This window comes from Poecilia latipinna, unplaced genomic scaffold, assembly GCF_001443285.1.
Source record: "Poecilia latipinna isolate Pla-1442-1.1 unplaced genomic scaffold, P_latipinna-1.0 Scaffold204, whole genome shotgun sequence".
Taxonomy (NCBI): Eukaryota; Metazoa; Chordata; class Actinopteri; order Cyprinodontiformes; family Poeciliidae; genus Poecilia; species Poecilia latipinna.
This window is the reverse complement of record NW_015112820.1, coordinates 184,644-208,424: the sequence shown is the minus strand read 5'-3', so window position 1 is coordinate 208,424 and position 23,781 is coordinate 184,644. Positions and strand designations below refer to the sequence as shown.

Here is a 23,781-nt window from a genome sequence, read left to right as displayed (position 1 = left end):
GTGAAATTGAGTTTGACACCCCTGCTCTATAGGATTGATTTTTTTTTTAAAAACAAAGCAATGATTTCTATATGTTTCTGAAGTTACAACAAAACAATATTACTTGTGTTTGCAATTTTGTTTTATCAAAACCTGCCTCTCTTTTAAATGAGCCTCTGGATCTCAATGAGACAACCTGCACATTTAAAGGTCAAATAATGAATTTTTTTTTTTTCAACAAATTCCCAGAAAGGAAGCAGCTTTTTTTATGACAGCTGAATTTCTGTGAGTTTTCATCATCATCACCATCATCCGTGTCCTATTTTCCCTCAGCATGTCATCCGTTGTGCCAGACCTGCTCCGGCCCATCCCAGGCGGACTGCACCTCCTGTCCCCCGGGGGGCGCCCTGCAGAGTGGCTACTGCACCACGGGCTGCCAGGAGGGCCGCTTCCTCAGCGCCGTCACCACAGAGTGCCTCCGTAAGTCGCTGTTTTCATGAAATATGCAGCCAGGAGGGCTTGTTTGTGCAGCGGCACTGGACTCTACTGGGAAATTAATCTCCAGCTCTGCCAGGAGTTGAGTTTTCCTCTACCCACCCAGCTTCGCATGATGACATACCGAGACATACCGCTTCTTCTGCAGGTTTCAACAACAGCCATGTCTGTTACATTTTAATTTGTATCTTCTCTTTCTGCTGAGTATGTTTTAATGTTTAAAGATGAAATTTCTGGTGGGAACTTTTACTTTTTGCTTGTTTTTCTTAGCAATATCTTCTCGTCAAAGTCGTTAACTTTTGAACTTTAGAACCATTTTAATTTTGATTTAAAAAAGTCTGCTAAAAGGATCTAATTTGCATCAAATCTTCAATTCATGAGGAATGACCTGTTTTAGCTAGAAAATTAAGCAGCAACATTCTAACTCCAAACAGTTGCTTGGAAACCTGAATGTTGTAAATAATGTGGGAATTTCATTATAATTAGGGATAAAACGCACCCAGTCAATTAAAATCTAGTTTATTGAAGAAATGTAGTAAATACTAAAGATTTAAAGTCGTACTGAATGATATTTGGTTTAATTAATACAGGTTTTAATGAAGGTTCACTTCTTTAATTCCTACTTCTTACAGCTTTTAATCATTGTTAATAAATCCATCCGTCTGTCTGTCCATCAATCAATCATGAGGTTTGACCATAAACAGGTTTAATTTCTTGTAGCTGTATATTTCCTGGTTGTGAGTTAATCATCTGTTCTTGTTTGTTTTATGAAACACGACACAGTTAAGCTGAAACTTGGTTTGATCTCAAAAAATTGTTGCACAAGTGGGAAATCCACTGAAAATGGACACAAATTGTGCAGCAAATGCTCAACTTAAGGGAATCTTTGATGTGACAAACAGCTGAACAAACTGTACTTCTCTGCAGCAGAATAACTGCAGAGAAGAAACGAAAGAAAGAAATGCTTTTTATTTTTAGCAAGGAGAGGAAATACTCAGTCATTGTCCATAATTATCAGAATTTTTGATACCACGAACCAGCATACTGAAAAAACTTTGCATTTCTGTTCACTTTTACATACCGGTATGAATGGAAGTTGAATCAAAACCAGTCAAAAGGAAAAGAAAACAATTTATGAGGGTTTGCAGGTTTAATTACCCAAAAAAAAGTTTCTGTCACAATCAAACCAGAGAGCCCAACCCTACCAGCACCATTTGAACTTAACCTTATCTCCTTATTCCTTGGACTTTAGCTGAACTCATTTCTGTTGCATTTAGACACATTAATTTTTATCGATAAACTGTGTTTTCTGCATCTCTCAAGGCTCTTTGTGATATTTAAAGTGTTGAAGCTTACCCCCAGCTGGACGAAAATGCACCACAGGCAGCAAACTCAAACTATTACTTTTTCTTTATCCCAACTAAATGACTTTTTTATTAAAAAAAATCAAAAAAAAAAAAACGAACCAAAAAAGTTCACTTTATCAGAGAGCTTCAGATGAAACTAAAATACTGGCAGCTTCTCTGACTTTAGTTTCCTTTCTTAGCATCTAATTTATATTCTGTAACTTAAAGTCAGTTTATTTTGCTGGGTTTTATTTCAGGGAATCACAATAACAATAAATTGTTCCAGAAGTTATGGCAATAAACAATATTGTAGTATTGAGACCATTTTCAAGTAATATGATAGTAATAATATCATAATAATGCAAGAACACATTATCAAAGATCAATAAACTTTAAATTCTAATAAACATTTAACGCTAGAAGACATTCTAAATATCCAAAATAAATAAACAAAATAACAGAAATGACAAATAAAATAAATGAAAAATTTAATTTTTTTGAACTGTCTTCAAAAAAAGAGCTTTTTGCGACCAAAGCACCAGACTGAAGATTTTTGTCTTACAGTTTTTTCTGGATGGCAAGTCGACAACTACACAGTGCTCGTTTCCAGCAGCCATTGTACAGCGCATACAGAGATAAAACAACTTGACCGAACATGCTGGAGAAAGGCCTGGGTTGCTTAGTAACAGCTGAGCTTCGCTGGGGTTGCTAGGTAACGGCGCAGTGCCTGTCATTGTGACTTGATGATCAGGAAGTTTTTGAAATGACTCATTTTCCAGACACCAGAAGTCATTAATTTATTTGCATAAACTGCCTTTTTAAGCATTTCCAGTTGAAGTTAATCGAATTAAACAACCTATTTTCAGTATATAGTTGACCTATGTCGACCCCACTTTATAAAAGTCAGCCTCCAGAGAGAGAAACATTGCTTTCCTGTTGCTTATCTGCTTGAAAATCAGCGGAAAGGCCAAATTTTGATTTATTTTTGTTGGTGCTGTCACCAAAATATGCTGAAATATGCCCTTTAAATATCGTCCTTATGAAGTGCCTGGCTGTGGGACTAAATGACTTCTTGCATTTGGTTCTGAATGGAGGCATAACTCTGACCTCCAGGGATGGTTTGGGTCAGCAAACATGGATTTTTTTTAGACCTGACCTTATTAAATGTATTGTGATTCTCTGAGAAAGTCCCAGCAGTGGAAGCTCAGAGTAAGCTGAGAGACCTGCCTTATCGGGCAGCGCTGCTTTTTTTTTTTTTTTTAACATGTATTGATTTCCTGCTGTGGAGCAACTTTGGACTCCAGCACAAGTTTCCATAGTGATGGACTCAAACGAAGAAGAAGTGACTTTGTGAAAACTAAGACTAACTGGAAGTTCCCTCTCTAAGCCACTAATCCTGCCGACGCCAGATAAGCCGGTTAAACTCTTATGGTTGTTTGCAAACATGCACACTGATCTGGAATCGGTTTTGAAATAAGGCTCATCTGGGCCAAAGATGTACTCTGGTCATCATTCTTCACCCTTTTTTCTGTCTAAATCTTAAAACAATAATACTTCCTGTTGAATTCTCACAAACTTGCACTTTAGAGGGTTCAGTATGATGTAAAACTTGAGCTTTACATCTTGTTATAACGTTATTCCCTCATCACTGAGGCTGTCACTCTGTCATCAGCTTATATGAGGGGATCCATCAGAGGCAGATGTCTCGCCGTCTGCTGTCTCTTCTCATCTTCTCTCCGTCCATCATTCTCTCCCTCTCCCTCTGGTTCTTCCTGTCCACCTCCATTATCAATCCCTTTAGTCTTTCTTTACCTTTAAAGAAATATTTCAGTGTTGACAAGGCAGAGCTGACTCCTTAAAATGTCCTAATTTAGCCATTATTTTTCTAATTTTGTGAAAAATGTGAATTTGAACCTTTTAATAAGCTTTATGGGATAGATAGTATGTCTTGGCCTTCTATTGTATTTATGTTAGTTTCTTGGTCAATCAAGCTAAAAATAGTAAATAAGAAAAAATGGAAAAATCCAAAAAAAGAAGAAAAAAGAACAAAAAAAAAAACAAGAAAATCAAACAAAAGAACTGTTCGTAAATTGACCTATTATGCAAAATTCCCCTTTTGTAAATTTTTTATGCTTCCATTTGGGTTTATATTGCTTCTAAAAACAGTTTTAAAGCAAATCTCACCCATTTTTGGCAATAAGTTAATATTTTTTGGTTTCTGGAAAACGAGCCATTTCAGAAACCTCCAGATTATCGAGTCACAATTGACTGGCACTGTGCTGTTACCTAGCAACCCAAACAGAACTCCGCCCGTCACCTAGCAACCCAAGCTGAGCTCCAGTAAGTTTGGTAAGCTGGTTTTAAGAGAGTTTTGTCGTTGACTTACTATCCAGAAACAACTTGCTGCATTTTTGTTGGTTGTGCAGGAGGCTCCACTTCTGCTTTTCAAAGATGCAGTAAATGTTGGCCACCTCCAATTTAGCCTCGTTAGTTTGTAGACAATTTTTCCAGGATGTTTGATGGTAAATATGAAAGGGGTCTTTTATTCTTGTGGGTCAGCAGTGGTTTTGACTCCATTTCCAGTTGTTGAATCATGACCTCTGACCTTTACTGAGGCCAATGGGGTCCGTAGAGCTTTAGATGCCATTGTCACATTGGTGTAAATGGCTGATTTTCTTTAATCAGCTAAATTATCATTTTGTTTGTGAAATTTTAAGAAATAAATCAGAATTCATCACATTTTTGTAGGTTTCCTTCAATTTATAAAATTATAAAATTAAATCCCATGAAAAGGGATGAAAATGTGAATATATTTAAAAAGTGTTTGACGTTTTGTCTCTCCTGCTTTTAACTTGATTTTGTTGCACAAATAAGTGAGACGGTGCTTCTCTTCCTTCAGATTTACATATGCAGCATTTCCCCCAGTTGTAGAAGAATAATCGTGCTGAATAAAAGCGCGGTTGGTTCTTTTATTAATGAGCCTCTGACAGCAGAGACCAAATGCACTGGAGCGTGTAACTTGGCAAAGCTTTTAAGTGATATTGTCAAAACCAAAACCAATCTGCATAAAAAATTAGAAGCCGAGAGAAGAATTGAGGTTTCTTAATTAATCTTCCATCATTGGTTCCCAAACAAGAACTCCTCTGTTTTTAAAAATGAAGGTTTTACCTTTTGGGGCATTGATGACAAACTACCACGGTATTTTTAAAAATGTTTTTAAAACTTAATGTAGTGTTTCACAGGATAATTTTATTCAATCTTTCTATTTCTTCTCTTTTTTCCTGAATTTGTTTCGTTTGTTAAATAAAAACTGAGAAACACTTCATATGTTTCAGAAACTTTTCCAACCAGAACCTTTTGGGAGCAAAATGTTTGCAGAGTTGGGTAGTAAGTTACCTTTACTCAATTACAGTTACTTGAGTAACTTTTTGAAAAACATTTCTTTAGCAGTATTTTTACTATGTTATGGTTTTTACTTTTACTTGAGTAATTTTATTATGAAGTATCTCTGCTCTTTCTTGTGTAAAATTTCTGGATTTTCTACCCACTGAATGAAAAACAAACAAGTTTTAACCAAAAATCCACCGGACACAAACACACACCTGCAGCTTCTGTTAAAAATGATTTGTAAAAATGTTCTTTTGTCTGATTGTGTTACTTTTTGTGTCTTATATGAATTATTGTCCTTAAAATACCGACATTTCCACTTAATTTTATACTTTGGTCCGTCTGATGGTGTAACTTTACTTGAGTAGACTTTTTACCAAACACTTTTTTACTCTTGAGGAATTTCCTGGATGTCTACTTTTCATTTTTACTTGAGTAAAAACATGTTGAAGTAGTGCTGCTCTTTACTTGGGTAAAATTTTTGGGTACCCTGCCCACCTCTGGTTGTTTGTCGCCGTACGTAGCTTTAAATAGACGTGTCACCATGGTAACCACTTATAATAAAAGTGAAATAAAGCACAAAGGCAGCTTTTTCTTTTCTCTGTGAGCCTGAAAGTGCTCCACACTGAAGATACATGGCTGGTAGCATGTTGCCGCAGTTATCTACCTGTATCAGTATCGACTCAGAGCGCTGCCGTTCTCCAGGATAATTCACTGATCAATATTGCTCCGTTTAGCTGCGATGGAGCTTTTACTTCATCAGTATTAATTGTGAGCTCCTGCCAGGGGAGCTTTTGAGCAGTTTGTGTTTTTATTACCCTGTGGAGTTTTTACACTGAGAGAAAAAGAGGAAAAATAAAATTAAACTGCAGCAACGCTCAGATTCCTATTTTCTGTATAGATCTGAGTCGATGTTTCTGTGTTTAAAGGAATCATCCTGGGAAACGCCATTTTAACTCTTAACAACATAAATGTCTCTCAGAAATACAGATAAACTACAGCAGAGAAAAGTCTTAAGACTCAGTGTTGTGCAAAAGTTTTAAACCACCTGATACTTTTCACCAGCTGTTCAGAAAACCTTTTATTTTCTGGACTCTGGTTGCAACTTTTGGTGAATGGCACTTTAGGAATCATGTTACTGGATTAAACATACCATCTTCTGTCAAACACTATTATTTTTTGTGTTTATCACACTGCAAAAAACGAAATCTTACCTAGTATCTTTTGTCTAGTTTCTACTGGAAATAAGAAAAAACTTACAAGTGACTTTCAGCAAGATGTTGGAGCCTGTTTTAAGTAAATATTTCCTTAATTTTGATGAAAATGTCCTAGCTCCACTGTGTGATAAATTCACCTATAACAAGACATTTTCCCATAGTATAAGTGAAGTTATCTGCATTTTCACCAATATTAAATAATTTTTTACTTAAGAAAGTTACTATATTTTGCTTTAATGTTACTTGTAAGTTGGCAGAAAACATCTTACACTACAAAAACTGAAAATGTACCAAGTATTTTTGGTCTGGTTATGCAAATATCTCAGTACACTTGAAATCAAATAAAACTAACTTTTCAGCAGTATATAGGAGCTTATTTCAAGTTACTAAAAACTGAAGGGATTAATTTGCTTTTAATAAGCAAAGAAAATATGTGAGAACATTGGGGCTGCAAAGAAAACAGCAGAACTTTGAAATCCCTCCAGAAAACCCTGAGAAGCCGTCTCAAAGTTCATTTCATGGGATTACGGGAGAGCCTGCCTGCTTGGATCGATGGATATTTGAAAACAAGGGATGAAAAGGGACTGAGCCCAAAGCAAAACACATTTGAGCTGAGAGAGAAATGAATGACTTCTTTAATAACTTTGGTTATAAATCCGTTCGTCAGGGCGACATGCCCAGACAAGGTGAACACACATCAGAACGGGCCACCCAGTTTCCCGCTCCGGTTATTCTCACGCCACAGTCACTGACATCTAACCTACTGATCGCGTTCTGCTCTCTTACAAAATACCTTAAGAAACCAATTTGATCTTGTTTTGACTTTGCAAACTCTTAGCTAAGCAGCAAAGACACATCAGCCTCATTAAGCAACTTCCTGTGGTCTATGCTGCAGATGCAGGAAACTCTGGGTAATGTCTCATAAAACGGCCCAACAGGAGAGCAGCAGCATCCGTCCTGCACATTTATAACTCCAGAATATCTTTTTATGTGCTTCAGAAATGGTAACTATGCTATAAAGAGGGACTCCGAGGGGCAAAATCAATACCATTTTAGTTTTATATTCAGTTTTAGGCTGCACAGTCAATAATCCTTGACGCCTGAGTTATCTTATCTCCGATGTGGAGCAATTTGTTCAGAGCTCGGAGAGGGATCACCTGCAGAGCGCTGGCAGCAGGAATGCTGATTCGGGTTTTGTTGCAACGTGATATTACATGGAAAGTTTGACTGTTAGATGACATTGCAAATATTTGTTCCTCTTCCTTTTGCGTTGTGTTTTCCCAACCTCAGAAAATCATTAACTCCCCTGATCAGATTCAGTTCGTTGGATAATTGAGTTCTACAATCTTTTTACATTAAAAGAAGCATCTTTGAATGTAACTAAATGTGAGAATGATTTTGCAGAGAAATCATTAAAAAAGACTCTGTGATTTGCAAAACTACAAAATCTGGAGGAATAAAATGGTTTTTAGTGAAGGTTTATTGCTCTCTGGCGCCCCTCCTGGACAAACCACATCATTGACATTCCATTTATTGGGATCCACCACCTTTCACAAATTAAAAAATCAAAACAATTGTATAAATGTTCTTCATGATTTAATTAAATCAATTGGAACAAACTGAATTATGCAAATAATTAAAAACACATTATTTAAAAAAAAAAAAAGATCTTAAGAAGAAACTTTAAGCTAAAATTCCTCTGGCTGCTAAGTCATTAAGTCCACACCCACTAAACCGTCGACCCAAAGTACTTTTTTCACAGAACCGAATTACAAAAAAAATCTTTGGGTTATTTACATGCGAGTAAACTAGAGATAAATTTTCAGCAGTGGTGTATATCTTGCATTTCAGGCATGCCTCCAGTGTTTCGGATCGTTTTATTTTACTTTTCTTCCTAATATGCAATGAGATGTCAAAGATTTATCCATCAGGTGTGTATTATAAAATTCTTGATAATATGCTGGAAAACCTTGCTTGGTTGAATAATTTTAGCAGCATGAAGACCAAATGTTACCTTGATATCACAGCATCATCAGCATAGCAGTGGAGTTTTGTAAGGGCGTTCGATTTGGACTTAATGTTTTATATCAATAGTTTATGACACTACTCTGATAATGATAAAAGTGATGATGAAAACTATTTATTTCTACTTTTTTAGGTTATTATATGGCTGGCAGAGCAATCATAACGATACAAACACAAATATTGCACTTAAAAACTATTTGCAATACTCTTCTTAAGGTACCAGTCAGGTACAGAAGGGTAATTTTTATCATTAAAATGCACACAGTAACATATTTTAAAATGTATTGGTATTTAAACAAACAGTGGAGAAAATAGTAAAAATGGCAGTTCTAACATTGAAATGCTACAACAATATCTACATTCACATAACTTATGTGTGATGCACAATTCTGTTTTTTTTTTATTTTATTTTTGCAGATTTTCTCTTTTGAATTAAATGCAACCACAGCCTGACTTTTGTGTGAACGGTCTGAGCCCAAAGTGACCCGCATGTGCAGAAGAAGAATTTAGACGCAACACAGCAGCGAAACGTTTTATTGTTTATGGATCAATTTTTTAAGTTGTTGAGGAATCGGAGCTGACAGTATTGGGACAACATCATAACAAGACGAAGAAAACAGAACTAATATCAACAGACTTTTGGACCCGAATTATGACGCATGTCTCACGCCAATGATGTAAAAGTTGAATAAAATGCAACATGGCCGTTCTAACTGAAAACTAAACGTCCAATTTAGTTCCACATTCGGAAGTGACAAATTGAATTCGAGCCCCTCAGACTGCCGTGAAAAAGTCAGATATGGGCCGAATTCACCTGCCGTGTGAACGTAACCTCCTTGGTAAGCTATATCTGTTATTGCTCTATGATGCAATAACAGATATAGCTGTTACTGCTAAAAGCGCAGCGGTTTTCCATTCACTCATTCATTCATCATCTCTGCCAGTTGAAACCAGATATTTGCATACATTCAATAAAAAGACAAACAACTTTTTTTTTCTCACTCTCTGGAGTTAAATGAGACCAAACTTTTCTTATTTTAGTGAGAATTACCTAAATTATCTCTATTTGTTAAATGCCAGAAAACACGTGACTCTCCATGACTTCAGATGTTTACATACATTTGGTCAGTATCAGGGACAAACTGCTTTAAAATATGACTTGGGTCAAACTTTTGGGTTTGTTTCTTCAAGATTCTCACAGTAGTTGCTTCACACACACATTTTCAGATAGAGAAATGTGTTTTTATATGCAGTGTATGTAAATATATGGTTTCATCAGTAAATTACCAGAAAACTAATTTATTTTCCAATCTCTAACCCTTTTCCTCTCCTTTAATCTTGACTTTATTAGTTGAGTGTTTTTGGCTCAATAAACTAAATATGTTTTTTGTGCCAAAAATCCTCATGTGGAAATATGCAGGGGAAAAATGCAAATGGCGTGAGACAATAGCATTCCCGTCTGTTTTCCAGTGGTGATTACATCTCAGATTGCTGCTTTTTGAAGACTTGACACGAAATGCAAACAGGATTTTGCCCCTCAGGGCTCGGCTGATGTGTTGGTGTAAGCAGTGTCAGTTTCTTTTAGAGGAGATATGCTCTTACTGTTCTAAATTTAGCATGGTACGGATAGCAAAGTAATGGAAATGGAGCTGCATAAAACGTGAAATGCAGAGAAACTAAAAAGAAACGTCGACAAGGGTTTAGTGTTGGTTAAATTGCAGGAAAAAAAGACATGGGAGTCTTTATTCTTTCTGACTAAGCAGTTAATTCAAATTCTGTTGGAAAAGTAAAACAATAGAGTAAAATCTTTCCTTTTCTCTCCAGTGCCCCCACGTGTGGCCAGTCTTTGTCGTTCTCTGTTGTCCAGAGATAAGCCGTCACCTTCAGGGGTTTTCTGCGTCTCCCTGCTGATGGTTATCTCTGCAGAGGCGAACAACTGAAAGGTCCCCACAACCCAGACGCCATAAAACCCAGATCCGATAAAATGCCTGGAGCTGTTGGCCATTGTTGAGCTAATCTCAGAGTATTCTGGTTGGCTGGGCGGTACTTCTGTCTGAAGCATGTGGGTCAGCTCTTATCTGCTGTGGGAGACAATAACAAGGAGATTCAGGTTTCAGAAAGTGAAGGAAAGTGGAGCATCTAGGATTCAAACATCTATACTAATGAGGCTCTCAGTAAGGTGAACATGCAGCACATTTTACATCACCCCTAATCTTTAGCTGCGTTTACATTAACCTTAAATTTTTGAAAATAAATTGACTTAATGGAAACATGTCAGTTTCAAAAGAGCTGAATATAAAGTGAAAATTTGGGGGGGGGGGTTTGGCCGTATCTAAACTGGTTGATTTCCTGAAACTCTATTGGAAATGTTTCTTTTGCATCACACAAATCATGTGACCAACAACAAGATGTTACTACTGACGGAAATGACAAAGAAGACAACAGGTTGATGGCGCAATGTGATTTTTAATGACTTATCATGTGAACAAACTTATTCACGTGCGACTTTAATTTAGTTTCTTTTCTAACAGAAACGCCATGATTACAAAAATATGTTTTTTCAAATTTAGCGAAATATCAGTAAAGTTTTGCACAGACACAGCACAATTTAAAGACCAATTAACCTCATTAACTGTCATGTTTCTGGACTGTGGGAGGAAGCTGGATCCCCTGGAGAAAACTCACTTAAGGTTTTTCCTCCAATTCAGTTTGGAGCCCGCTCTGGTTCCCGAACATAGTTTTGAACCAATGTCGCAAGTTAACACCAAATCTGGTTCCAGTATATATATTCTGCATTTAAGATTAAAAAAAAAATAAAAAAAAAACATCTATGTCTATAAATATGCTCCACCTAGAACTCCTTAAATGATTTTTTAATATCTATTCTGCAACTTGTGCTATCCATTTGGATGATATGACTGAAAATAGTATCACGATATGAACACTTCTTATCAGTTGATATTGATAATTAATGTTAGGTTTTTACTTTTAAATATCTGATGTGATCTTTCCTTTTTTATCCACAGCTTTCTCTATAATTTTCCCCCTTTTATTTTATTTTTAAGCAGTTATGAATTACATTGCTGAAACCTGAAACTGCTACTGTGGAAGTTACTCCACAGGTTGTTGCTAGGTAACCAGAGAGTGAGTGAGTTGCTAGGTAACCAAAGAGTGAGTGAGTTAGTTGATTCCACCAACCTACCTTAGTCGGTATTTAAAGGTTTAGCGGCTAAACCTCTGCCTACATCTCCCAGAATGCTTTGCGGTTCAGTGGAATTATTGAATATTCTATCAGACATATTTTCTGTTGTTATTGATCTCGCATCTATCACGACATATATTGTTATTGATTTATTGTCCAGCCCTAATATTTCCTAATCCAAAAAAAAGAACAGTTAGATGTAGATGCATCCTTTCCTACAAGTGATTGAACTTTCACTGAATTAATGCTATGTTATTGCATTTAATTTAAAAAAGGAATTTCATAATTTGTATCTTTCAATGTATTTCTAATACTGTGTAAAAGAGACTTAAGTGGTTAAATTAAAAAAAATCTTAATTTTTTAAAATCTGATTTCATGGTTAATAGTTAGAATAATCTAATAGATTACTAAGATAATTGTTAGTTTTATTCCCCTTACATCCTGTAAATAAATAAATTAAAAAACTCAAAAAAGGAGGACAGTAGGAAATAAAAATGTTCTTTCCTGTGTTCCCCCCACAGAGTGCAGCTCCGACTGCCAGCGCTGCACGGCGGACCTCCAGACCGGCGTTGGCAGCGTGTGCCTGTGGTGCAAAGCGGCGAGGACGTGGCTGCTTGGCGATCACTGCGTCTCTTTCTGCCCCTCCGATCATTATGCGTGGCACGGAGCCTGCATCAGTAAGGACTCTCACTCTCCTGTCTCATTATCAAATGTAGAAAGGTCAGAGGTGCGACAGCAGCCGTTTGAATGTAAAACTGAGCTAAAATCTCATCAGAGCCTCCATGTTTTATTCATCCGGCCGGTTGAAGATCTGACTGACTAGGTGGAAGTTGGTCCTCGACCCTCTTTGTTTCTGTCTTGACTCGATGACAAGAAGCAGAAGAAACGGCGAATGTTAATGAAGCTAAAAGAAATCCTCTTTGGTACTCACACGAAGGTTTTTAACACAAAGCCTCCTCCAACATATTTGTGAGAAAAGTGACATTAAATGTCCACAACAAGGAGTCAAACAAACACCAACCTCTTTGGCTTTTCCATCCGATAGATCTTGATATTTTTTAGTTGAAATATTTAATTTATTTCATTCTTAAATGTTCTTGGTGTGCAGCATTTTCATGCGAGCTACACTGAGTCAGAATCCAAAGAAAAGAGCAGGTTTTTGTATTTCTTCTGGAAAAGCTTAAATTGAGCAACACATTACTAGAAATCCACCATTTGTCCCCGGTTTGAACTTTTTGGAGTAAATGTAAAGGTCTCTAGTTGAAATTAAATGTTCCTTTTTGTAGAGGATGTTGCAGAAAACTGATGGTTTGTATGTTTAGCTCAGGGTCTTAAGCTTTTGATTCATTGTTATGGTGACACTCAATGATGCTGACATCATGCTTCACTACAACAATGAGGGATTTTGTGTTTTTATCCGTTTATAATTATTATAACATATTAGTTTGACTCAACAACAGAGGTATTTGGTCTAGTAAAACTATTTGGTCTACTAGTAGTTTTACTAGACCAAATAGTGAAATAGTGGAATAGTACACTTCATAAGACAAAACTAATTTAGAAGTAACTTTTCAGCAGGAAATCAGAGTTTGTTTTAAGTCAATAATTCCTTAATAGTTGTGAAAAAGTGTTTGTTCCACTGGCAGATTATTTCACTTATAACATCAGAAAAAAATTTTGTTATAAGTTTAACAATCTGCAAATTAAATAAGTACTTTTTAAAATCAATATTAAGGAATTGTTGACTTACAACAAACTCTTGTATCTTGCCAAAAAGTTACTTGTAAGTTAGTTTGTCTTATTTCAAATGCACTAACAAAATTGCACAAGAAATAAGACCAAAAAAACTTGGTAAGATTTTGTGTTTTTGCAGCGTAACTTTGCAAACTGTTCTTCCATATTTAACTTTTCATGAACTTTGACTTTTAAAATGTTACCTGGGAGTTGTACGCTCTGAGTTGGAGCTTTGTCATGCTGGGATGTCATTCCCAAACTCTTTCCAGACTGATGAGCAGCAACAGTTGCTCCATTAAAGATAATTTGTGATGCTTTTTGTTGGCTTTGTGTTAATGCACCTGTATCCTCCGGAGCACCAAACGACCTAAACTCCTGCTTTCTGAAGATCCGTTCCCATTTAGATTTGATAGTTTTCTCCAATCTTTCATCCTCGTCGTAACCTTTTGGTTTCCCCATTATTCCCAACAGTCTTCATCTCTATTTCTGCATCGTTCCTGGTTCTTAATCGTCTTTTCATTCCAGCCTTTCAGCTCTGTTCTCCTCGTCGTTATTATTGCCATCATCCTCATAATAACCATCGGTGTTCTCATCCTCCGTATACGACTGATCGTTACCCTAATTCCTCTTTATCCTCATTAGCCTCGTTATCACTATCATCCCCCCTTCTTTCTCTTATGGCCCTAAATCTTATTAGCTTTGTCATCTTCATCGTCCAGGGTCATTATCATCATCATTTCCTCTGTCCTCATCCTGCGATTCGGCAGGTGAGCAGCAGAAAAGACGGGGCGCCTTGCAGCCACGCAGAGCGTCTTCATGCAGATTTAAATGCAAATGTGAGGAGGAGGCTTCGGGCCGCAAAACCTCTGGAGGCTCATTTAGCCGAGCCCGAAGCAGCCGAACACCAACACACACCAACACACACCGTAAAGAAGCAACGCTGCAGAGATAAAACGGGACACTGAACAACAGACGTGGGATTCAATGCATCTGTGGCAATATTTTATACTATGCAGCCTTTTCTCCTGCTGGTGTTGCGTCAGACTTCTGAACTAAAGCTGCTTTCCTGAATTTTCTTGAGTTTTTTTTTTTTTTGTTCTGTGCTCAGAGATGGAAGGAGGGCGCCAAGGAGAGCGAGAGGAGTGGAAGGGCTCTTGCAATGATTATACACTTGATCGTGATTACTGATTATTATAAATATGTATTTTTAAACTCAAGAGCATGCATTTACAAATTTATTCTAGTGGGAATGTAATAATTCAGCAGGTTGGAGTGGAGATCCGTCTTTGAGTGCAAAGATTTAGACCAGCCTCTATGTTTTTTCCTGTAGGGGATTTGGTGTTGGATGGGTGCTGGACACAGACAAACACTTCAACAAGTTTTTCTTTGCTTTCTTTTATTAAACACAATCACTCTGTGGAAGAGTTGTTTGCTGCAATCAATGTAGCAACCATTGAATATATTTAAAGGAGACCTACTGGGCAACATTCACATTTTGCACGTTTTCGTACTTCGATTTGGTTCCCTACTGCTTCTAAAAATCTAAAAAAAAATTCATTGTCTGCTGATTTATCGTCACAAATCAGCAGACAATGCCCCGTTTCCTGGAAACCAAAGCTGAGCTCCAGCACGTTAGGTCAGCTGGTATTACCGCTCTATGCACTGCAAAATGGCTGCTGGAAAAGACAACTGTTTTGTTGTTGGCTTACCATTCAGAAACTACTTGCTGCATTCTTGTTGGTTGTGCAGGAGGCTCTACTTCTGCTTTTCAAATGCAAGTGCAAGTGTAAATGTTGAGTTGGGAGGCGTGGCCTGAAGGAGCTTATTAGGATTTAATGGGAGAAGAGGCCCTAGAAAAGCATAATAGGTCACCTTTAACTATTATTGAAGTATTTCAACCCTTGCTGGAAGACCTGTGGTTAGTTGTGATTAAAGCAAAGTGTGTAGCTGTTATTGTATTTTACCTGGACTGTTTCCAAAATCTGAAAATGTGACAACTCTGAGATGTTTGGCCCCTGATATAAATATATGTCTTCATTTCTATATGTATTTTTTATATGTCTATCCAGCTTTCTGTCTCCATTTGTCTGTTTTAATCTGTTTTTGTGTCTCTACACCTTTAAATTTTTACGTGCTCTTTGTCTCTTTGTATCGAACTATAATGTATTTCTATAAGCTCAGTCTTAAAAAGCCTGAGTCTTAAAAGGCTTTTTAAGCTAAAATTTGATGAAAGGTTAGAGAAATCCCTGAGCATCACGTTTCTTATATTTACATTATAATAAGACATCTTATAATCTTGTAAAGTGTTTTTGATCAAAAATGTTCCAGCTTTCTGAAAGTTTTATACAGTTAGTGATGGACTTCTTAACTCATATTTAGAAAACAAAATTTTACTTTTTGAACTTTTACTCAGTTCTGAGCGATGTTTTATTACCTAACATATTTAGGTAATAACTTTCACATTTATGCTTTTTGCTCCAATTTCCTTCATTTTATGCTGATCGTTTTCTGTCATTTTAATCTAATTTATTCACTTTTTTCCCCAGAATGCCATCCTTCATGCGAGTCCTGCAGTGGGGCGGGGCCTCTGTCCTGTACTTCCTGTCCCACCAAAAGTGTCCTGCTGCCCTCTGGCCTCTGCGCTGCCAGATGCCCCGTTGGTTACTATGACAACGGTCATCGGCTCTGTCAAGGTAGGAAACACCCCTGCTGATTGGTCACACTTATCTGCTGTTTGTACACCATTTTTGTTTAAATTTTTATATTTTTCCTTTTAATCTTCTTTGGGGAAAAATAAATTTTTAATTTATTTTGCCTTTATAAAGTTAATATTTAGTACCGATTGTTCAAGTTTGTCAGGATTGAGCCAAAGCTTACATGTTCTTATCTTTCATTTTCAAAACTAAGCAAGATTTTAGTAGTTCACCTTTTCAGTGATTTTATTAATATCTTTGTTTAACTTTACTGAGAAAATGTAGTTTATAGTATAACATAAAACATTGCATACGTAGAGATAGTTGGAGCCGGAGGCAGACGGAGGTGAATTTATTGTTCATGGGGTTTTCAGCTTTCTACTCAGAAATACACTTAATGAGGACCTGTGGGAGAAATAAGACTTGATCTCGGTTGTTTCACTTTTTAAAATGTTGTTTGGTATTCAGTTCTCATGTTTATGAAATGTACAAGAAAATAATCTGACTCTAGACATATTTTTAGAACATTTGCCTCAATGAGTGTCAACATTGCTTATAAATTAGTATTTTGTTTTCATTCCACAATAGTACATTATGGATATCATTGAAGACGATTGTTTACGTTAAACAACAAAAATTCCAACTACAGGAAAGATAACTCAGATTTAATCTTGGGAAAACTTGCATTACAGTATATAATTTTGCCTTTTTGATAAGTTATAGGCGAATTATTATGTTTCCTTGAAAACATTAGGATACGTCGATGGGCTGTGCGAAACACTGTTTATTATATTTTTTGCACAAAATTGTTCTTAGATAATGAGATTTTAGGTTTTTTCAGTTCTGAGTGAGTTGTTTTAGGGCCTCCGTCACTTTAAATTCAAATAAGCTGCTGCTGGCCAAGCCCCCCAACTCATCGTTTAGACTCGCATGTGAAAATGGCTGGAAGCAGATGCACAGTTACACAATTGTACATCTTTGAAAAGCAGAAGTAGAGCCTCCTGCACAACCAACAAGAATGCAACAAGTGTTTTTTGGATGGTAAGTACAAACAGCAGTCACTGATGTACAACGGTAAAACTAGCTGACCAAATGTGCTGGAGCTCATTTTGGGTTGCTAGGTGACGGGCAGAATTCTGCTGGGGTTGCTAGGTTACAGTTCAGGGTAACTTAACAACTGGGAGGTTTTTGAAATGACTCATTTTTCAGACACCAAAAACATTAACTCATTGTGCGGAGGTGAGATTTTTTTGTGCCTGGTTGTTTGTTGAAGCAGTAGAAACCAAAATGGAAGCATAAAAACGTACAAAATGTGAAGTTTGCATAATAGGCCTCCTTTAAAATAAAAAGAAAGGTAAGGTAAAAAACAAACAAAAAAAAAGCACAGATCTGACAGTAAAATCACACCTAAAGGTTGGCCAAAGGTAGATCCATACAGCGTTAGGTTGCCGCAGGTGTTATATTGATCTTTCCCTCACTCTTGTCTGCGTTGACCTTTTTATCGACCTTTCTTTCTGTTTTTGGCAGCCTGTGACAGACAGTGCCTGACATGCGACACCGCTGGGGTTTGTACGTCCTGCCGTGACCCGACCAAGGTGCTGCTCTTCGGAGAATGCCAGTACGACAGCTGCGCCCATCAGTACTACCTCAACACGACGACCCGCGCCTGTAGAGGTAAGACGGAAACCGCCGCAGCGCGCAGCGGAGGACGCTCCTGATTAGTAATGAGGATACAGTATGCGGCCTTTATAGCGTTCATAAATTACTCTCCATCCATATTGCATGTAGTGCAGGAGGCCACGGTGATTTTATGGGGCCCATCAATCAAGTAATAAACTCTGGAACCAGAAATGCAAATTCCAGCCATTGTGTGTGCATTTTAACTCTCTTACATCTTCTTTTGCCCAGTGAAGTTGATTAATGAGCTTCATGGAAAATCCTGGGCTTTTTGTTAAGATTCAACAACTTTATTTCTCTCTGGAATAGTCCTGCAGGAAAGTCTGCATATTTGTGTTACGGTTCAGGTTTTTAACAGCTTTCTCTCTAATTGGGCTTTATGATAATTGGATGTTATTTTTGCTGCTACAGATTGGCATTTTACCCCATCCTTTCTAAATATTACACATTTATTTCTTTAAATTTCTCTCTTTGGCTACAGTTTTCCTTAATCTAGTTCTCTATATTTTGATCTTTTAAATAACATTAAATGTACTGCATTCATTATTGTGGCAGATATAAAATAAATATAACATGAACATGTAATTTTACTACTCTTGAGATGAATAATTATCTGACTTAATAGTTCCTTTTCATATTAATAAATTAGTTAAAAATTATTTTAATTAGGTTTACAGTAAGTTAAGATGTCTTGTTTAGTTTAATTTTACCCTCTTAAGCTGTATTTTAACTAACTAACCAACTAAATGTTACTAGATGTTTGTGGTTCCACTTTTAATAACTTTAAATAAAGGCTAAATTTGAGGAAAAATGTGGCTAATAACTGGCAGAAAAAGAACAACTTTGTTGTAATTAACAGCATTTATGAGAAAAAAAAGATTTTTATAAATACTCAGCCACAGAGCTTTATTTCTATTCCATTAGCTTTAGCGGCTAATCCTCCATTCAGTCAAGAAGTAATTCAGCTGCCGTTGTTTCGTCCAGTTTGAGTCGGTTTTAATGTTTACAGCAACCATCGGCTTGTTCAGCTCTACATTTGTAAATAATATAGAGCATTTCAGTGCCAGGACTCGGCATGTTTGTGGTTTTTTGCAGATGAACACCTTCTAACTTGTCAGGTTCAGGAATTTGAAGTTTAAATAAATAAGCTGGGAATTGATTTGTTGTCACATCGGTGAGCGTTTGATTGGATCTGCCGGAGGGAAGCCCCAGCCCTGCTGTGACTGATTGTTTTGATTCTGCTTGTCATCAGGCGTCATTATCATCAAGTGCAGAGCATGTTTTCCTGTCTAAACACTGATCTGTGTGTTTGCTGTGCTTCTCAAACCCACACAGACTCAGATAATGGCAAACACAAACAAACACTTAGTTTTTTAATCAGGTGTGATTTTTCTAAAACCAACATTGAAGCATTAAAATGTTGTTGAATGTTCCTTTTTTGTTTGGTTAAGCAAGACAAGATCTTCAGTTTGGACAAAAGAAGCTTCAGCATCTTTTAGTTTATGTGACCTAAATGCTTTACTGTTAATGTATTACTGCGCAAAACAAATGAAGGGAAATGTGAAACTGCACAGTTTGCCATCAGAACTGTCTTCATTTTTGTGGCATAGAGTTATCAAGATGTTTGAAATGTTTTCCAGAGATGTACATTTTTATTTTGATGATGAAATCCAACTGTTCAAGCAGATTTTTAAGCTGCATTTGATTAAGATCTGGTGACTGTCAGCATCCAGATCTCGGCTTAAACTATTTTTCTGTTATGTAGTTAGTTTAATGGGACACACACCTTAGTAAAAGGTCCACTTTTTTCCTTTTAGTACACAAAATATTCTGCTTTATATTTTGAGATTAGCCAGCTGTGGTTCTGGTTTTCACAGCCAACAGCTGTGAAAACCAGACTAGACTCTACATTTTGTCAAATGCTCATGCTAAACTCATTAATAAACATTAAATATGTTGGTCGGTTTGTCAAGTCCCATCATAAGAATCTTCAATACAATAGAAATAATAATTATTTACTTAAAACAAGCCCCTATCTTCATGAAAAAGTTCCTGTAAGTTAGTTTTATTTCAAGTGTACGAAGGTATTTGCACCAGAAACTAAACCAAAAATACTTGGTAGGATTTTGTGTTTTTGCAGTGTGGATGTCTCCCATTAAGGCCGTTTCTTCCCAGTTTATTGTGATTCTTTATTGTTGAATCTTTCTGACCCTAACGGAGGCAGTGAGAGCTTTAGATTTTGTTCATCTGTCACATCCTGGATCAGGCGTTGGCCCTTAGAAATATCTTTTAAACCATTGTTTCTTACCTTTTTTAATTTTATTTTCTCTTATTTGGGATCTGGGGAGAATCGTTTTATGACATGAGACCAAGTCTGGAATATTGCTTAGTGCAGAGCAAGAAAATGAAACGGCTTTCATGTCTTACTCCCGTTAGAGAGGATTATTTATTGTCCCACTGTGCAGTTTGTGCATATCGGAGTCCATTCTGGCTTTATTTTCCTTTACTCAAACCATAACTAAATGAAGTAAAGAATATAAGGGACCAAATATCCCCTGTAGATTACAGAAAGCCACCTCTCGTATCTCCCTTTACCCCTGGTTTGGTTCCAAGTAATGAGATTTCTCTTGGTTTGGAGGACCTTAAGGCACCGTCTCCATGGAGACGAGATTGCTGCTTCTTTAGCTTGTTTCAGGATTAGCAGCTAAGAGGAAACACTTGTGTGGCATCGAGGTGAAAAGTTAGAATTTTTCTGTGACAACAAACTGCGAAAACACAAACTCTTGATCTAGTTCTAGTGGAAATATCCTAGTATATCTGAAATAAGACAAAACTAACTTACAATTAGCTTTCCAGCAAGACATATGAGCTTGTCTTAAGTAACTAATCAATTAAAACTGATTTAAAAATACTACCATAGTTCCACTGGTAGATTATTTCACTAGATATTTTTCCAAAGTTTCTAGCATTTTTTCCATTGATATTAAGAATATTTTTACTTAAAACAGTTCATAAAAGTCACTTGTAAGCTGGTTTTGTCTTATTTCAAGTGTACTAAGATATTTGCACTGGAAACTAGACGAGGAATGCTTGGTGGGATTTCTTGTTTTTGGAGTGTAAGCAGAAACGGTTGGTTTTCCAGGGCATGATGCGTTTTTGCTGCAGCCTCGGCATGAACCTGTCATGAACCTTCAGTTGGAGAAAACAAGACAAACATTTTATCTCTGAAAACTAGAAAAGCTCCAGGAAACCACCGGGAGCTTTCAAAGGACAGAAAACCTCTGAGTAATTTATGAAGTAGACAAATGGACTCTGTGATTGTTATCTGTTTTCTACAAACCCAGAGACATTTAGGTTAGATATTGCATATATTTTACATTAAATAGCAATAAATTACATTTTATATTAACAATAGTCAGATTGGTTGGTTCTAAATGTTAGTTTTTAATTAGTTTATTACAAGCATATGTACTAAAAAATAGATTTATATTAGTATTGATGTAAGAATAATTTAATTTAAACATCAAATTAAATGTATTATTTTTTAAATTGTCTAACATTTTAGTTAATTAAATATATATATTTTTTATCCTTTTAAAAATTTTATTTTGAAATAAAAGATGAAAAACTAAATGGCAAATAAAATACACATATATATACAAATATACATACATTTTTCCTTTCTTTTTGTCCAATGGTTCAGTAATACCTAAATTTTCTTTTTCACATTCACCAAACCTGTTTCTTTTCTGACCAAAACTCAAGTGTGCTGATTGTTTGAAACTACATGCAAATGATCTCTACAGTCACGTTAAAACCTGTTATTTCTGATTACGTGTCTTGGCTTAGAGTTTCATTCACTGTAAAATTACATCCTTTCTTCTCTGAAATCAATGTGACGCTTCATTTCAAACCTGGAGTCTAACAGAAGGAGGATTGTTTTGCTCTTATTGGGTTTGATTCTCCTGCCAGGGTTTATTTCGTACACCACCAGCGCTCCAGATGTGCAGGTGATTTGTGATAAACAACAGAAATGTATTCAAATCATCATCTTTTTTCCCAATGTTCCCAACACGTCCTCTTCTATTTCCCCTGTGCTGTTCCCAGAGTGTGACTGGAGCTGCAACGCCTGTAAAGGCCCTCTGCGAACTGACTGCCTGCAGTGCATGGAGGGATACGTGCTGCAGGACGGCGTGTGCGCCCAGGGCTGCTCCGTCGGATCTTATCAGGATGGAGACAGATGCTTCGGTCAGTCCCACAGACAGCAGATAAGCGTCTCTCCCTCATGTGCCGCTGATGCAACCACCTCTGGTTTCATCATGTTATCACCTGAGGTTGATCTTCTGTAATGTTTTATAATCCGGCAATGATTAAAGCAGTAAATCAGCGGCAGTGCAGCCAAAAGGAGGAGCCTGAAGTACAAATGGAAATTATATTGACTATGCAGCTAAAATCTGACCCAAAGGTTCCCATTTTGGGATTATATTCTTTTTAATCTCCAACACCTGGAAAGGCTCGAGCTGCCCCATTTATATGCTCGCAAATGTAGTTGTTTTCTTCTGACGTACTTTCCCTTTTTTTCTCACCAACAGAAAATAATCTATTTTTTTGATACAAATTAAATTTTTTCCCACCATTTTACATTTACATTTTTGTCTCAACTGCTTCTAAAAATAACCCAGAAACACTCAGCAGGTCTTTGGCAATAAGTTCATGTTTTTTGTTGTCTGTTTCAAAAACCTCCAGTTCGTTTAGTCACATTCAAAGGGCACTGCGCTGTTACCTAGCAACCCCAGCAGAGCCCAGCCTGTTACCTAGCAACCCAGGTGGCGTTCCGGCACGCGTAGCTAGCTGGTTTGACTGCTGTACGCTCTGTGCTTCCATTTACCGTATAAATGCTCAATTTGACATTTCGACAATAAATTTGGTTAATGGAAATACGGCAATTTCGAAAAAACTCTGTTTTGGCGCTAGGAGGAGGTGATTTATTTACTGACTGAAAATTACTCACATGGGATTTTAATTGTGTTTCTTATTTAATGGGAATGCCACAATTTTTAAATTGTGTTTTTTCTACATTAGTAGAATATTGATAAAGTTTTGCTCATGTTTGTACAGGAAACGCTTCTAATGGCTGCTGGAAGAAACAAGTGTTTTGTTGTTGACTTACCATTCAGAAAACACTTGCAGCTTTCTTGTTGATTGTGCATAAGGCTCCACTTCTGCTTGTCAAACATGTATGGTTGTTTAATTGCACATCTGTTTTCAGTTATTTGAATATCTGAATAACTGAATATCAGTTATTCAGTTAAGTGGAAGTGTAAACATTGAGGTCAGCAGCGGCTTATTTGGATTTGAAGTGGCAGAGGCCCTAAAGGAACTCACTCAAAACTGAGAAGACTGAAATATCCTTATCTAAGAATAATTTTGTGCAAAAAATGTAACAAGTTTTGTTCAGCCTGTTCTAACTTGGTCAAGGAGTCATAATAGGTCACCTTTAAAAAAATTAGGCTTAGATTTATACAATGAGTGAATCCCAAAATGTCAAAATCAAGATTCATGGCTTTAAAGACTTATTAACTCATTACTACAATCCTAATCTAAGAAATTTCATAGTGGTTTGTGCGTATATGTGAGAACAGATCGACTTTAACCTGTGGAGAATGTATTGAGGACTCCAGGTTTTGGTTATACAATGACGTCTGTTCAATTCTCTGCTCACACAATGTCAACAACCATTCGGTGCATACATGCTTTATACAATAGATGAACCCATAGTTATGCTGCCAGGGGAGAAACTGAAGTTTGTGAATATTTACTCTAAGCATGGCTGAAATGCAGCTTTTTATGCCTCTTCACACTGGATGAAAAACAAGTTTTAGGAATCCTGACCAGTGATGTTCAATGTCGAGTCTGTGACACTTTGATGGGGAAAAATCTTTACATTGTGAAAATCTCTGAGATGGTTTATTTAAAGGTTTGCATCAGAAAGCTGCTCTCTTCTCCTTGGTTGCATCTGTTGTGC

The 23,781-nt window shown here is 36.7% G+C and overlaps 1 protein-coding gene and 1 long non-coding RNA gene across 2 annotated transcripts in view; one reads left to right on the top strand and one right to left on the bottom strand.

Moving 5' to 3' along the window:
- Positions 1–23,781, top strand: part of fras1 (Fraser extracellular matrix complex subunit 1) — a 277,569-nt gene that overhangs the window by 178,013 nt on the left and 75,775 nt on the right. Inside the window, exons 19-23 of the mRNA XM_015031370.1 lie at positions 313–459; positions 12,174–12,329; positions 15,933–16,079; positions 17,607–17,753; positions 21,864–22,004. Of these exons, the coding sequence (XP_014886856.1) occupies positions 313–459; positions 12,174–12,329; positions 15,933–16,079; positions 17,607–17,753; positions 21,864–22,004 (738 nt within the window). The remainder of the gene's footprint in view (positions 1–312; positions 460–12,173; positions 12,330–15,932; positions 16,080–17,606; positions 17,754–21,863; positions 22,005–23,781) is intronic.
- Positions 4,038–23,021, bottom strand: LOC106946760 (uncharacterized). Its single transcript, XR_001424818.1, has 2 exons — positions 22,977–23,021; positions 4,038–4,255 (listed from the first exon to the last, which is right to left on the bottom strand). It is a non-coding gene; the product is annotated as an uncharacterized LOC106946760 (long non-coding RNA).